We start from the raw sequence: 14,023 nt of genomic DNA, 5'->3' as shown, positions 1-14,023 counted from the left end.
TGAGAAGCTTACTTCGACGATACAAAGAGTGCTTTTCGATGTCATGGATTCGAGAAACGCCAGTCGCGAAGCATCGCATAATAACCGAAGAGTGTGCTCGACCACTCCGTCAGAGCCCTTGTCGAGTTTCTACGCGAGAACGTGCGGCTATAAGGCACTAAGTCCACGAAATGCTGCGCGACGACATCATCCAGCCGTCCAAAAGCCCATGGGCATCTCCTGTAGTCTTGGTGAACAAAAATAGAAGGAACCCTACGTTTCTGCGTCTTTTATCGTCGTCTGAACAAGATCACGAAGAAGGACGTATACCCCCTCCCACGAATAGACGACGCATTGGATCGGCTCTGAAACGCTAAATACTTCTCGTCGATGGACCTGAAGTCTGGCTATTGGCAAATAGAAGTTGACGAAAGAGATCGCGAAAAGACGGCCTTCATCACCCCAGACGGCCTCTACGAGTTCAAGGTTATGCCATTCGGACTGTGCTCGGCACCTGCAACATTCCAGCGCGTCATGGACACGGTGTTAGCAGGACTGAAGTGGCAGACCTGTCTCGTTTATTTGGATGACGTCGTCGTCCTCGCCGGAAATTTCGACGATCACCTCAGGTGGCTTGCGACAGTACTAGAGGCCACCAAGTCATCAGGGCTTGCTCTGATGCCGGAAAAATGCCGCTTCGCTTACGATGAGCTTCTGTTCCTAGGCCACGTGATCAGCAAATCTGGTGTGCGTCTAGACCCGCAAAAGACAGCTGCCATCGCACAGTTCCCGCAACCCATTGACAAGAAGGCAGTGCGTAGATTCGTGGGCATGTGTGCCTACTACACGCGCTTTGTCAAGGACTTTTCACGCATCACTGAGCCGTTGACCCGTCTAACTAAATGTGATGTTTAATTAAAGTGGGAAACGCCGCAGGCCGACGCATTTGAACAGCTCAAACGACGCATGCAGTCGCCGCCGGTACTTGCGCACTTCGACGAGTACGCCGATACAGAAATCCATACTGACGCCAGTAGCCTAGGCCTCGGTGCCGTTCTAGTCCAAAGAAGAAACAGAGTCAAAGAGGTGATAGCTTACGGTAGCCGGTCGCTGTCAAAAGCGGAAGGCAACTACTCTACGACCGTAAAGGAATGCCTCGCCATCGTTTGGGCTACAGCTAAATTTCGCCCTTATCTTTATGGCAGGCCATTGAAAGTCTTCAGTGACCATCAAGCTTTGTGTTGGCTAGCGAATATAAAGGATCCTTCAGGACGGCTGGCGCGGTGGAGCCTCACAATACAAGAATACGGCATCACTGTAACCTACAAGTCCGGACGAAAACACTCCGATGCCGATCGCCTATCACGCGCCCCCATTGGCCCGCCGCCGCAAGATGACGAGACTGACGACGCCTTCCTTGGAATGATAAGCGCGGAAGACTTCGCTGAACAGCAACGGGCAGACCCGGAGTTAAAAGGCCCCGTCGAATATTTGGAAAGGCACACCGACGCTGTCCCCAGGGCATTTAAGTGCGGATTATCTTCCTTCAAGCTTCAAAACAATGTACTTGTGAAGAAGAACTTCGCACCAGTCCGCGCGAACCACCTTCTTGTTGTTCCGTCGGCGCTGCGTCCCGAAGTACTGCATGCCCTACATGACAACACAGATCACGCCATTTAAGCTTGTTTACGCACGAACCCGACGACGGCGCTCGACGCCATGCTGCCGCACGTCACTGAGGAGGAGAATCTTGTCGTCGCTACCTATCTCCAGCGCGCCGAAGAAGCCCGACAGCTCGCCCGCCTACGGATCGAGAACCAGCAGCGTACCTTCTGCCGACACTACAACATCCGACGAGGCTTCTCTGAGTACCAGCCCGGTGACCGTGTTTGGGTTTGGACCCCAATACGTCGACGAGGACTCAGCGAGAAACTATTGCGACGTTATCTCGGACCCTACAAGATCATCTGGCGTGTTGGCGAACTGGACTATGAGGTCACGCCAGACGGCATTTCGCAGTCACAGCGGCGCCGGGCACGATCTGAAGTGGTCCACGTAGTGCGTCTTAAACCCTTCCACGCACGCTGATGAACTTCCTTATTTTGTTATTTCTCTGTTACGGGTGTTTTTTTATTACTTTAGTTTGTTTACAGCATCGGGTTGATGCTTTTTAAGAGGGGGTTATTGACACGTGTACATGTTTATCTTTCCCGGGTGACCATGTTTCACCGCTTAACAAATGCTATCGCACAGCACAGGACGCGCCTGCATGTATCCGAAGTTTCTAGAAAGTTATCGATGCTTCTATCCGCTGTCTGTTGTCGAACCTTGTGTTATCTGATTTCATCGCGTGACGCGAATGGTGTAGAACTTTGTGGAAGGCACGCGGCTCCCAACGATTAGCCTGGAACATTCGACGACTGCTGTATAAAAGCCGACGCGCTTTGCCCGCTGATCAGATTTTCGACTGTCGCCGACCGTGTTCGCCGCAATCGTTGTGCTATACGTGTAGCCTGCTTTTGTGGGCACAGGTTCGCCCAACAAAAGTTAGTTTTGTATTTCACCGTACTGCTGCTTTCTTCACCGTCACTACCACGTGACAATATGTGGCATATACATATACCTAAATATGTGCAGGAACTTTCCCTTACGGTAACGCTGGAGCCGGACGCTGACGCCGACCCCGCATTTTATTGCGACATGATGTATCCAATTCTATCGCTTTAAAAGAAGCCCTGCTGGCGTTGCCACGCCAGCGCGGCTCCTACGCATACGGGAAATGGTTTTTCCTCGTAGCTTCAGAGCCCAAGATGGCGTACCTTCGCGCAACTCTGCCTCCCTAAAGGGATCCTATATAGTAACTCTAATGCAAAGCACGGGCGAGGAATCCGGCGGCACAAACGCATAAGAGATAACGCGTCACTGCGGCGGCTACATTGCTTCAATGTTGATCGCGTTCACGCCGACATTCTCCGTGAGACGTGTTCTGTTGGCATTTCTATTTTGCACAAAATGAACCTATGTCTTCCTGAGACCAGGGACGCCTTTGGGGGCACATATTTTTCTAAACATTGTGAATAACTCAGCAGGGCCATAAAGCAGAAAAGTGCTCAATATTTTTTCAACGGCCCTGACAGTTTCAGTTCAGCGCAATGTCAAAAGTATTGGACACTGGGATACTAGCAGGTCTCTTTTCACCCAGCGCACATGTAATGTACGTACCGCAGATATAGCGCTCAAGCTCGCGTGCAAAAAACTAATAACACGAAAGGTAAAGCAGTGATTATAAAGGACGAAAAGACGTTTCTTCCTCTGCTCAGACAAATTTTGCTCTTGTGTTATTTGAAGCCCTTGGCGAGACGTTAAATCAAGTTTTAAGGTTATCCAGGCCTTACTTGATTTATTAAAAAGCACGGGCTTGAACTGTACGTTTTAAGTGGTCCAAACAGCTTACTATATGGGTTACACCAGTCATCATCATCACCCGTCATGCGCCTTTTTCCCTCCTTTTTCTTTCCCTCTACTCCTTCCCCCAACGCAGAGTAACTGGCTAGAGGAATATATCTCAGGTCGACCTTGCTGCATTTCGCATCATTAAACCTTTTTCTCTCGTTGTTGTGTTGATTTCTTATAGGCAATTTCAAAACATGCTCTGTTCTTTGTTATGCAGAATAAGAATCGACATTTGGTGCAAAAGACTTTGCTTTCATGTTGCTTGTTTTTCATGTTTCATGTAGTCTGCAACGGGCAGCGTTGGCAGTGCCAGCCAGCCTTGGGAAGTGGCCAGTGCTATTTTGTTCGTCGTCGTCACTATCGAAAAGCTGAATGTCCAACGTGTTCCCATCGACAATTTGCAAAATCGCGTCAGCCTTCTCTTCAGACACGCGAGGCCGCTCTCCTAAAGAAAAAAAATAAAGAGAAAAGAAAGAGAAGCGATTTTGTCCACAACGCTAAATACCAACAGTACTCGCCTGCTGTTCATAACAAAGCCATTGCAAAAGCGCGATTAAAATAACCGGGTTGAGTCCCAGCGTTCAACGTAACGGACAAGTGAAATCAAAGGAAGCGTGAATAAAAGTAAGGGCGTGAACAGTTTAAAGATCGCATTCTGCGCGGTCGCGGTTGAATGAACTTTAACATAAAATCGAGGATATGCCGTGAAAGCAGGTAGAAATACGAGAAATAATACTTACTTCTCCGGCAGGTGTTACAAAATGCCGCGCACCCACCGTGTTTGCTTAGTGGCTACGGTGTTGGGCTGTTAAGCACGAGGTCGCGGGTTCGAATTCCGGCCACGGCGGCTGCATTTCGATGGGGGTGTAATGCGAAAACACTCGTGTACTTAGATTTAGGTGCACGTTAAAGAACCCCGGGTGGTCTAAATTTCCTGAGTCCCCCATTACGGTGTGCCTCATAATCAAAAAGTGGCTTTGGCCCGCAAAACCGGCATAATTAAAATTTAAATTAAAATGCCGCGCCGCTCAACGCAGCCACTCTGGGACAGTTTTGTCGGGAATTAGATGTATTTTCATCAATGCGGCATAGACGGCGCCAGCAGGTGTCGAATACAGTGAACAGCGGGTTCTCAAGCGGATGAATGCCTTACGACAGGATTACTGTCTCATTGCTGAGCGCCCGATACATAGGACAAATCCCCGTAACCGGGTCGCAGGAGGATATAGCGATTTGTTGATAATAATGATTACTGTTTTGTGGGGTAGTATTAAGACAACAAAAGGTAAAAAAATGTACGATAAAACAAATTAATATATATATATATATATATATATATATATATATATATATATATATATATATATATATATATATATATATATATATATATATACATAAATTTGAAATGTTAATTACGCCAATCCGTAATGCTGGTTTCCGTTCGTGGAGCTTGAACAGTGGGACAAGCGAAAGACGAATAGCATGCGACTGCCTAGTGCTACAGAGCGGTCCTGTGCTCCTTGCTCATCGTCTGCCTCTATTAACGACAACTTATCCTTTCGTTCGTTTTACAGGCACCATACTTTGGACGAAAACATCATAGGATTAAGAGAATATAATGATTAAGAAAAAAAAAGAAGACATCGTGAGACCAGGTCAAATCATCATCATCATTCTCAACGCGAGCCTCGTCGCAATGCCCAGGACCCTGCTCGCATTTGTGGTCAAGTTACAGCCTGCGAATTTGCTGTCTATATATGTAAACGATACGCTTTCTTTTGGGAATGAGTTCATATAAACGTAGTATCTTTTAATATACCTGCAAACCCTTTACATTTGCCGGCCGGTTTTCTCTCCGCTTCGCATTTTAAGCGCCGATTTCTCGGCCAATCTCCCCTCGTGGTGGGCAACCGTCATGGAATGAGGAGCAAGCAGGCAGCGCGAGCACCGCGACGCCTCCCTCGTGCCTTAGGCGCGTGCTGGGTGGCCGGCGTTCCCGTGTTCTCTTAATTGGTTGATGCCACACACGGTCAGGTAAGAAGAATTGTCCGTTCCTGATGTACCTGTGGTTCTTTGTGGATTCCGTCGATGGGTAAGGGAACCTAACGGATCGAACGCAGGCACCTCATTACTGCTGTCGAGCGGGCTTCTTGGTTGCTGCAACTGCGACACCTGCCACCGGTGCGCACTCAACGGGCGCAGACACCAGAGCTTTAGCCCAGCGTCTGTGGTGAGTCTGTCCTCCGCTTGTGACCTGCTGCCTTTCTATTTTCTACAATTACTCTCTCTCTCTCGCTCACTTTGCAAGCGTTGCAAGAGCGCTCAGTCACTCGATACGAGGCGTTACTGCAATTCAAAGTGCGTAAGAGAATGCTTCATACTTAGGATGGAGAGTATCGAACACCGATAAAGAGCTTAGACGCTGAAGCTGCCACTGAAGAGTATTTTGAGACAATAGCATAAGCAGCTGTTCGCTTTTGCTGCTTCCGGTAGCTTTCAAAACGTTGTGCAGAGGTCAGTCGCGCGTTCTGTTGGCTACAGAGATGTTCTATCGCCTCGACACTGATAGGAAATGGGCGGCTTAGTTCTTTAAAGCTATAGCGCGGTTAAAGTAAGCGAGCAAGGCTTTCAAGCCTTTTGTTTAGGCTGTGAAAATTTTGTTGTTGTTGTTGTGGCGGGCAAGCAGTCTGAACAACATCTTGCCAGCTGTTACAAGGACCGCCATAAACTATAATGCCATCTCAAATAGAGCACAGAAAGTGACTTCCACAATCGCCAGTGCATAATTGCTCCTCCCAGATGAAGGTGAGATGTATTAACCGTGGCCCTTATTCTGCCTCTGGTCCATTTTACAGAGAAGCTGTTAATGTGAACACAAGCGCTGAAAATATTATGTTCCAATGGTTAAAATTTTCCGAAAAAGCGAACTGATTCACGAACTTTATAATTTCAGAGGATGGGGCGAATATTAGGTGCAATGTGCAGGGCAACTTGAAGCTATGTTTGGTCATTAGGGGTGGAATGAGACCGACGAAACCCTCCTTGTTGGCCAGTTTAGAGGCGTCATATGAAATTTTTATACAGTTCCACCCCACCATCGTGAGTATGAAAAATGGCACCACATTTACAAGAGGACCACTTCATTGGTAATATGAATCGAAAGCTTCAAGCGTGTACATTATTTACGTGCTTTCGAGATATTTGCTGAATACTCGTCGTCTCCCAATTTTTATGCGTTAGACGAGTCATGCATTTACTTACTCCCGGTTGTCTCAAGAACTATGCAAGGCACGTTGTTTATACTTCGTTCAAGAAATAACTATGCTGCGTTGACAAATGATACATGTCTAGTATGGCTACGTTAATTACAGACTTTACAAAAAGTTACCTAATAAAATGTTCCAAGGTGTCAAAAGGCTGTTATTGACGTTTCCCAGAATCATAACACATAAAGTATAACTTGACATTCAGTAATATAAGTGGAGTGGTAAGCGTAAGGTGTGGAGGAACCTTTTTTCTCCTGTCCTAATTAAAAGCATGCTATTAGCAAACTCTCATTATTCCCCTAATTTCAGGTCACGCGAGGCTTATGGTTGGTTTCACCGCTGTCTTCTGTGAAGTAAAAGGTGTAAATTCTTTATACTTGGCGAAATGAAGGGGAAATATGCAGGCCATGTTTAGGCAAAACTTAAAGTGTATGAGGAAATTGGGACGTCTGCAATAAAGTACGCAAGTGCTCCTGCGAATATTGACTATGTTTTACGAGCGGCTCAAAATGTAGCTCACTCCTCTGGCATATCAACAAACGCCACTGACGCCAAATATAACGAACAGAAGGAAAACGCTGTGGAAAATATGTGTACGAACCTAAATGCATGTGGCTCAGATACAGCGTTTGTGAAGCATTCCCAATGAAGTGCTCCAACGACTTAAATAGCCCTTTTGCGCCCTTTGGACCCTTTTATGCAATTTTTCATGGTGTACCTAGGGACATGTGCAGGCAAAGCTGGAAGTGTCTGGCCTTAATACACCCTTTTCATTAAATTACGTATATAAGCGCTTGGAAGCGTTATAAGACAGTTTTACGAGTGGCACAATATTTAAGCTGCTAACTTCGCATAACTACAACTTTCACCAAATTGAAATTTAGTTAACATGGAAGGAAGCCTATCACAAATATGTGTGCTAACCGAAATTAATGCGAGTGAAATACTGGCTTTCCAAAGCATTAGTTTTTGAACTAATTCAAAGCGTTAAACGAACGTTTTCAGTTGTTTCACAATGCCCCGAAGGAACTCTACGTTGCATAATGTTGATGTTTGCGGAAAATACGCGGAAGGTTATGAGTTATGTGGGGACAAACATTTTGGGGCAATTAGTGCATTCGAAATGAATCACGCATTCAAGCACCCCACAGCGTGTGACTAAATATTACAAGAGGCGGGAAACTTAGCACGCAATCCAAGGATAAATACGCATGAATGGCACCAAAATCAAACTGATCAGAATGATGAGACCTCTCTGGTGAATAAGCGTACGAAGTTAAATGGACGCGAACAAATTATAGTTCTGGCAAAGCATTTCTATAGCAAGTGTTTGAAAGTGTCGCACCGCCGTTATGAGGTACGTTTCCCAAGGTCTCGAGTAAAGCTGGCGTTGCACAAGATTGATATTTAGCAGAAATGGAAAACATCTTAACTTAATTGTGTCGTGATCAAATTTCTTGAGCGGCGCAAGGTACAGGACGAAGTTCCAAATGGACTGGTCATACACGGGCAGCGTTTAAAATGTTCCCTATAATTCGTGCACGCACCCTACTGGGGCTCGAACAGCTTCGTTAGAAATTGGATTGGGATTCTGCAAACTCGCCCAATTCTGTTTTTTTTTCATTCCGTCATTTTATTCATGTTAACATTCCCGCGCCGTGTTTTTAGTAGCTGAAGACCAAATTCTCCCAAGATCACCTTCAAATTACAATTACTTTGAATATAGAGGAGAATACAGCTACGGAAGAATTGAAAAATAAAAATACTACGTCACGACTTGGAGAAAATGATGACTTGAAGTGATGAAATGCAATACGGCCCCATCGGCCTGGATGTAAGCTTGGCTTCACTGCATCAGAAAGAATGGCCGGCGAGCTAGTTCTTAGATACGGCCATTTCTAGAGCGTTGCCAGACAAAGTGGCAATACGCCACCTGCCTAATCTTACTACCAGCTCCAACAAGAGTATGTATTCTAATTTGTTTGCTATGCGCCTGAATTTAATAGGGTTTCCTAATTATAGGGAGAGCCTGCTTTCACTTCGACAGCACTACATTATTACACTAGACCTTCTTCCGTTATATTGTAGTTGGCATGCCATTTGCAATACATAACACTGTACAGTGATAACATAGTTAGGTACTGCTAAAAACAGCATGGTGTATGTATATATGTAAAACAGTATGTATGAATGCACCAAATGGACAGTATGTTAATGAGAATGCCTAGCTTCAACTAAGAAGCATTTCTTCAAGGACCGTTCAATGGCGTCCACAATGAACCACCTGGAACGTGGCAAATTTTACTACTGGCCTATTTTGTTTGCTGCCTTTATCTGTATTTAGTTATGTGCACCCATTCATGTTACCTACTTCGTAATGAATGCGTCAATCCATGTTTCAGATAAAGATAATGCAAATAGGTTTGTATCGCGGAGTGCTGGGCGTGGCCTCGCGTATAACCATTATTGAATTATCAAAGAGGTAATTTTGTCTCGTTTTGACAATTGCGCAGTAAGACGAAATGTTGTCTCAAAGCATACGATCAATATATTGTTTGTCGAATATTGTCAGTTTCCCTTTGTCCTGCAAAAATTATGGTGGCAGCTCAAGAACAGGGAAGTGCGCGAAATAGTATGAAAATAGGCTCTGCTGGCATGTCGTTATTGAAGAATTGATGTACGCTGGGCTCTTGTCGAATAGACCGTCGTCTCATCAAGACCCCTAGTTGCGTTACGCTGCGCTCAAACATTCTACTTTTGCTGTGTTATCGAAAAGAGAAGTTCGAAAACCGACAAGTTGGTTGATAGTGAGCTGTGTTTTGCTAACGATGTCAAAACTTTCGCATATATGTACAGCGCACGCGCAATTTCAATCTGTAGAGTTGCTATTTTTTGCAGCGACATAACCTTCATCTAGCACAGATGGGCAACGTTCCTTAATGAACTGTGAAGCCTGGCAGTAACAGCCTGGAGGCACCACCACTTCACTTTAATGGTATTGCTGCTTAATGAAATGGGGGCAATGCTTAAGTGTCACAGCAGGTGCCATGCGGTAAAACGCCCTGTTTCTGTCTTCTACAGAAAGTAGTCTGAATTTTGCTTATGCACTTTGCGATGTTTATCGTAGGAGTGAGTGGTTTCGCCATGAGTGGCCGCCAGGGCTCGGACACTGCAGCCACGCACGACCGCTTGATGGACGAACTGGTGCAACGCCTGGTGTCCATGTCCGACGGCCGCAACTGTGGCGACGCCGCCCCCCTCGCGCCACCGCCCCAAGCCCGCTGCGGTGCGGCGGGCGAGCCGAGCAGTGTGCCGCTGCCTCCGTCGGCCGTGTCCGTCATATCGTGCAGCTGCCACCAGCACGAGAACCTGCACGTGCAGATCACCATCAAGTGCCCTTGCTCTCGGCCCAGCTCTGCTGAGGCGACAACGCAGGTACGCGTTTGAGAACACCCTGTTCTCAAACGTGCGAGCCCTTGGGCTCACATATTTGTAAGCCCGGGCGTAACCAATGCGGACCCTTACAGAGAGATTCCTGCTAGAATTACAAAACTCTGGCCAAAGTGTCGTCGTCTATGCAGGAGCTCCGAACACGGCGGTTCAGACAGCATTGGAATGATGGTTATTACGCGGAGTTCCCTAAACGTCGTCCTTGTGACTTTAAAAGATGGTGACATTGCGAAGTGATCATATTAGGGAAAATTGTCTGGTATGTTTAGCGAAATTAGTAGTGAATATGAATGTGCGCTGAATCTCATTGTTTCTTGCGCCACAAAAAGAAAGACTGCTTCAAATCTTACTTCTATAAAGGCGGGTAAAGCATAGTAAACAAAGCCACAAGGAGGCCTCGACCCACACGCGCGGACATAAGTCTAATCTACGTACTAACCATTATTACCATGGCATAGCTGAACAATTACGGCGCCAGGGTACTTTCTAGTAATGTTATTAGGAAATTCTATGGCCTCGTCCTCTCGCGGCCAGCCTTTCTTTATTGTGTTTCGTTTTGCCGTACACAACTTAGGCGCGCTTGAAGCACCAAGAATAAATACAAGATCACAACATACCTGCAGCGTTAGCTCCAGCGCAATTTACCCTATTTTATTTTCTGGCCCTGCGGACACCTGCCATTTATATCTTAGCTTACTGCGAAGCAGGTTACGAATCGAGCCGTTAAGCACTTTTGATATTCTTATTGTTCAATCACTTCTTGGAAGAAAAGTGTGCAATGGGGACGCGATATTGGTGAAGGGCGCTGCCATCTCTTTGTATACAGCAACTGGAGTGTACGAAAGTATGACAGTAGCGTACCACTCTCCATCGGGGACCTTTGCTCATTGTGTTCGTTCATTACGTCGAAATGCACTCGCGACACTTCGGTTTCGGTGGCGTCTGCTCACATGGTGAATCAAGGCGAGTGCTAGCAATTCACTGCAAATAAAATCTTGAGTAAATGCTCAAAGCCCCTCACAAGCGTCATTCCACGCAATGACCGTTACGACCACTAAAAGAGCTGACAGAGCCGCAGAACTGCGACTCCCTTCTACTCAAGAGAATAATGAAAGGGTTTTGTGCATGAAACAATGATTTTAGTAATTGAATTACCCAATGGGAGCATGATGTGAGCTGGAGGGGAAAGCGAAGCAGTGAAGGAAAAATCAAGAGTTTCGGAGCCTTGCATAGTCATAACCCAATAACGACAGTAGGCGCTTACCCACTCCCCGGCCTCACAGCCAACTTTTTACCGCAAGGAAGTACGCCTGTCATGCCGTAATGGGGAAGTTGTGGCTTGGATTCACATAATGTATTTATTTATGGGGGAAGAACAAAGTACAGAACCGGTTATATTTCTGTCTGCGGGACGTTGTACTAAGTACATGCATGCTCGCCATTATAAGACAAGGAGTTTTTCAACCCATTTTTTAGGTTATAATAGCGGTTGAAAAAAGCAAGGACGTTGTGTAGCATTTAGACAGGTTGGCCTGAAGTCTTGGGAGCTCACGTTTGATTCCCAAACCTCGGCGCAGCATTATGGAGTGTCGGATTCATTGAAACTTTTGGCAAACGCGCTTATACACACGTTAAGCCCATTTTAGCTCAGAAATACTCCTCCCCTTAAAAAAACAAAGCGCGCAAATTTCGATGCGCCTATTATTTCTTTGCATGAGCGCATCTGCTTTCGTTGCAGACGGACCCATCGCCGGTTGAGAGACCAAAGGTGAAGTGCACTATCCAGCCAGGCGGAAGGGCTCTACAGAGAGTTCAGGAATTCGGCGAACAGATCACGTGCCATAAGTCATCTATCCACCTGGGAGCTATTGCTACCAATGGCACGTCCTCAGTGCGCGGTACAGTAACGCCGCACCATGCAGCAAGATCAAGTAAGACAGTGAACGTTTCGCGGCCGTGCCTTGCTCATTTGGTAATATTGGCCCGAAATAAGACACAAAATGGGAATTACACACGCGGAGTGTGGTCCAGAGAAGCAGACTAAAATGTCGTAGTCCCATTAGAAAAACAAAACAAAGGAATTGCAGCTATAGGTGCTTAAACAAAACAACACTTTTCAGAACTAAACGGATGAAAACGAACGAGAAATGTGTCCCACAATTATTATTGACAAATTGCGGTCAGCCGAATGATTACATTGTTTGCAAGAAATGCAGACCCAGATGTGAATTGAGCGCGTAAAATGTAGACGCTTCTTCAATATGCGATGGCCATGTGCGTCCAATTGTTGTTCTATAATATTGGTCGTAAATTTCGTATATTTCCTTCCTGGATTCAATAGTATCAATGTTTCCTAAATTGTTTCGCAAGTGGAATTATACTGATAGACATTGCAATGTTCAAAACACTTTGATTTGATTTTCCAAATTAGTGAACAGTCGGCGAGTTTTCGTTGTTAACTCAAGTTTGGAGCGCATTCAACACACGTCTGCACACACACAATGCGTTATCGTATTTCAGAGAAAATCGCAATACACGTTTCCTTTTTTAAAAGTTCTTGAATCATACTAGTCCTAAGGTTGTTCTCCCTGGAAACGGGCCTCGCCAGGCTAGGCGTTTTTCATAGCTGGATGGAAAGATTTTGCTCGATTTAGCCACGCGCGAACCGGTCATCAATTTTTTAACAATTCGTAACAGTTTCTTTGAGTAGCGCCAGGCGGCGGGCAGCCAGAATGTTGAAGTTGTCACGTTCTCGTTGCAGAAGATGTTGTAGAAAGAAAATAGTTTGTCGATCTTTTCATGCTTAGCTTTAGTGTAGCCCGCGTTCGTGAATTTTTGACAGCCGTTTGAATATATACAGGTGGTTAAGGTTGTTGGAGAGAGCGGCACATTGTTAATCTTCTTCGAACATGTGGAATTATACATTAAGCTTTGATCAACCAACTGCCATAATTTGACTATATTTTGAGGTGGTCTCATTCAGCAACACGTCTTTGGTCTGTTCATTGCAGGCAAAATCAGTGTGGCGTTTCCCTAATCAGCGGATAAAATTTTTGCATTTTAGCAGCAGCTCGTGGCCCTATGACAATTCGGGTAGTATAGCGGTTCCTATTTAACAGCTGATAAGCTGCTGCACTGCCTAATCAGTGTCGCGGCTGCAATGTGATTATTTGCTATCCTTGTTTGGATGTTCTTTTCTTAGACCACCTAAATAATTCTCATATTTATTCACTGGAAACGTCTAATTTGCTGTTTTCCCCTTATTCTCGTCGCTAAGGTCATGGTTTCTCTCAAAGACGTGTCGAACGTGTCCCCATCCTACGTCAGAACCACGGTTCCTCGCTGTCCCAGCATAGAGTGGGCAGACCCGGTCCGAAGTGACTGACTTGTGCCGTATTCATAGGAATAATGTTCAGAAGACCCAGCTTTGAAAAAAAAAAGAACTCTCTTGTTTGCACAAAGGATCGCACTATTTCAGTGTTCTTTATTTATTTCTCCAACTGTTCCGTTCTCTTTGAAGGCACAGATGTATCATTATTCTGCTCATATGTCAAAGGAACTGTGGCCACCAGTTATCGTTCCCGGCGAAGCATCATATTCGCTGGATACAAATGTCGGTCTTCGCTAGAGGGGACTGCCGCCGCTGCAGCGCGTGCCGTATGCCAAAGAACAACCGGCAGCTGCAGACCTAGTTGCGTAGGATATGTTTTATTGCGGTTCAGTACTCACTATGAATATATATTGACTGACCGGCAGATGAATTGAGACTTTTGATACATTGATGGCGTTCTTGAAAAAAAAATTAGAAAAGATAATGCATGCTCACTGAAGTCAGCAAGACGTGAGATAGAGGCACAATGCTTGAAATACAT

The 14,023-nt window shown here is 45.7% G+C and overlaps 1 protein-coding gene across 1 annotated transcript in view; it reads left to right on the top strand.

Annotated features, from left to right (window-relative positions):
• Positions 1-5,563: 5,563 nt before the first annotated feature.
• The window catches only part of LOC142583307 (uncharacterized), a 41,398-nt gene continuing 32,938 nt past the window's right edge, over positions 5,564-14,023 (top strand). The window contains exons 1-3 of the mRNA XM_075693725.1: positions 5,564-5,665; positions 9,829-10,136; positions 11,890-12,082. Of these exons, the coding sequence (XP_075549840.1) occupies positions 9,846-10,136; positions 11,890-12,082 (484 nt within the window). The 5' untranslated portion in view covers positions 5,564-5,665; positions 9,829-9,845. The remainder of the gene's footprint in view (positions 5,666-9,828; positions 10,137-11,889; positions 12,083-14,023) is intronic.

This window comes from Dermacentor variabilis, chromosome 5 (genome assembly GCF_050947875.1).
Source record: "Dermacentor variabilis isolate Ectoservices chromosome 5, ASM5094787v1, whole genome shotgun sequence".
In the NCBI taxonomy this organism is placed as follows: domain Eukaryota; kingdom Metazoa; phylum Arthropoda; class Arachnida; order Ixodida; family Ixodidae; genus Dermacentor; species Dermacentor variabilis.
Note: the sequence above shows the minus strand (reverse complement) of the source record. Positions and strands in the feature narration are given on the sequence as shown.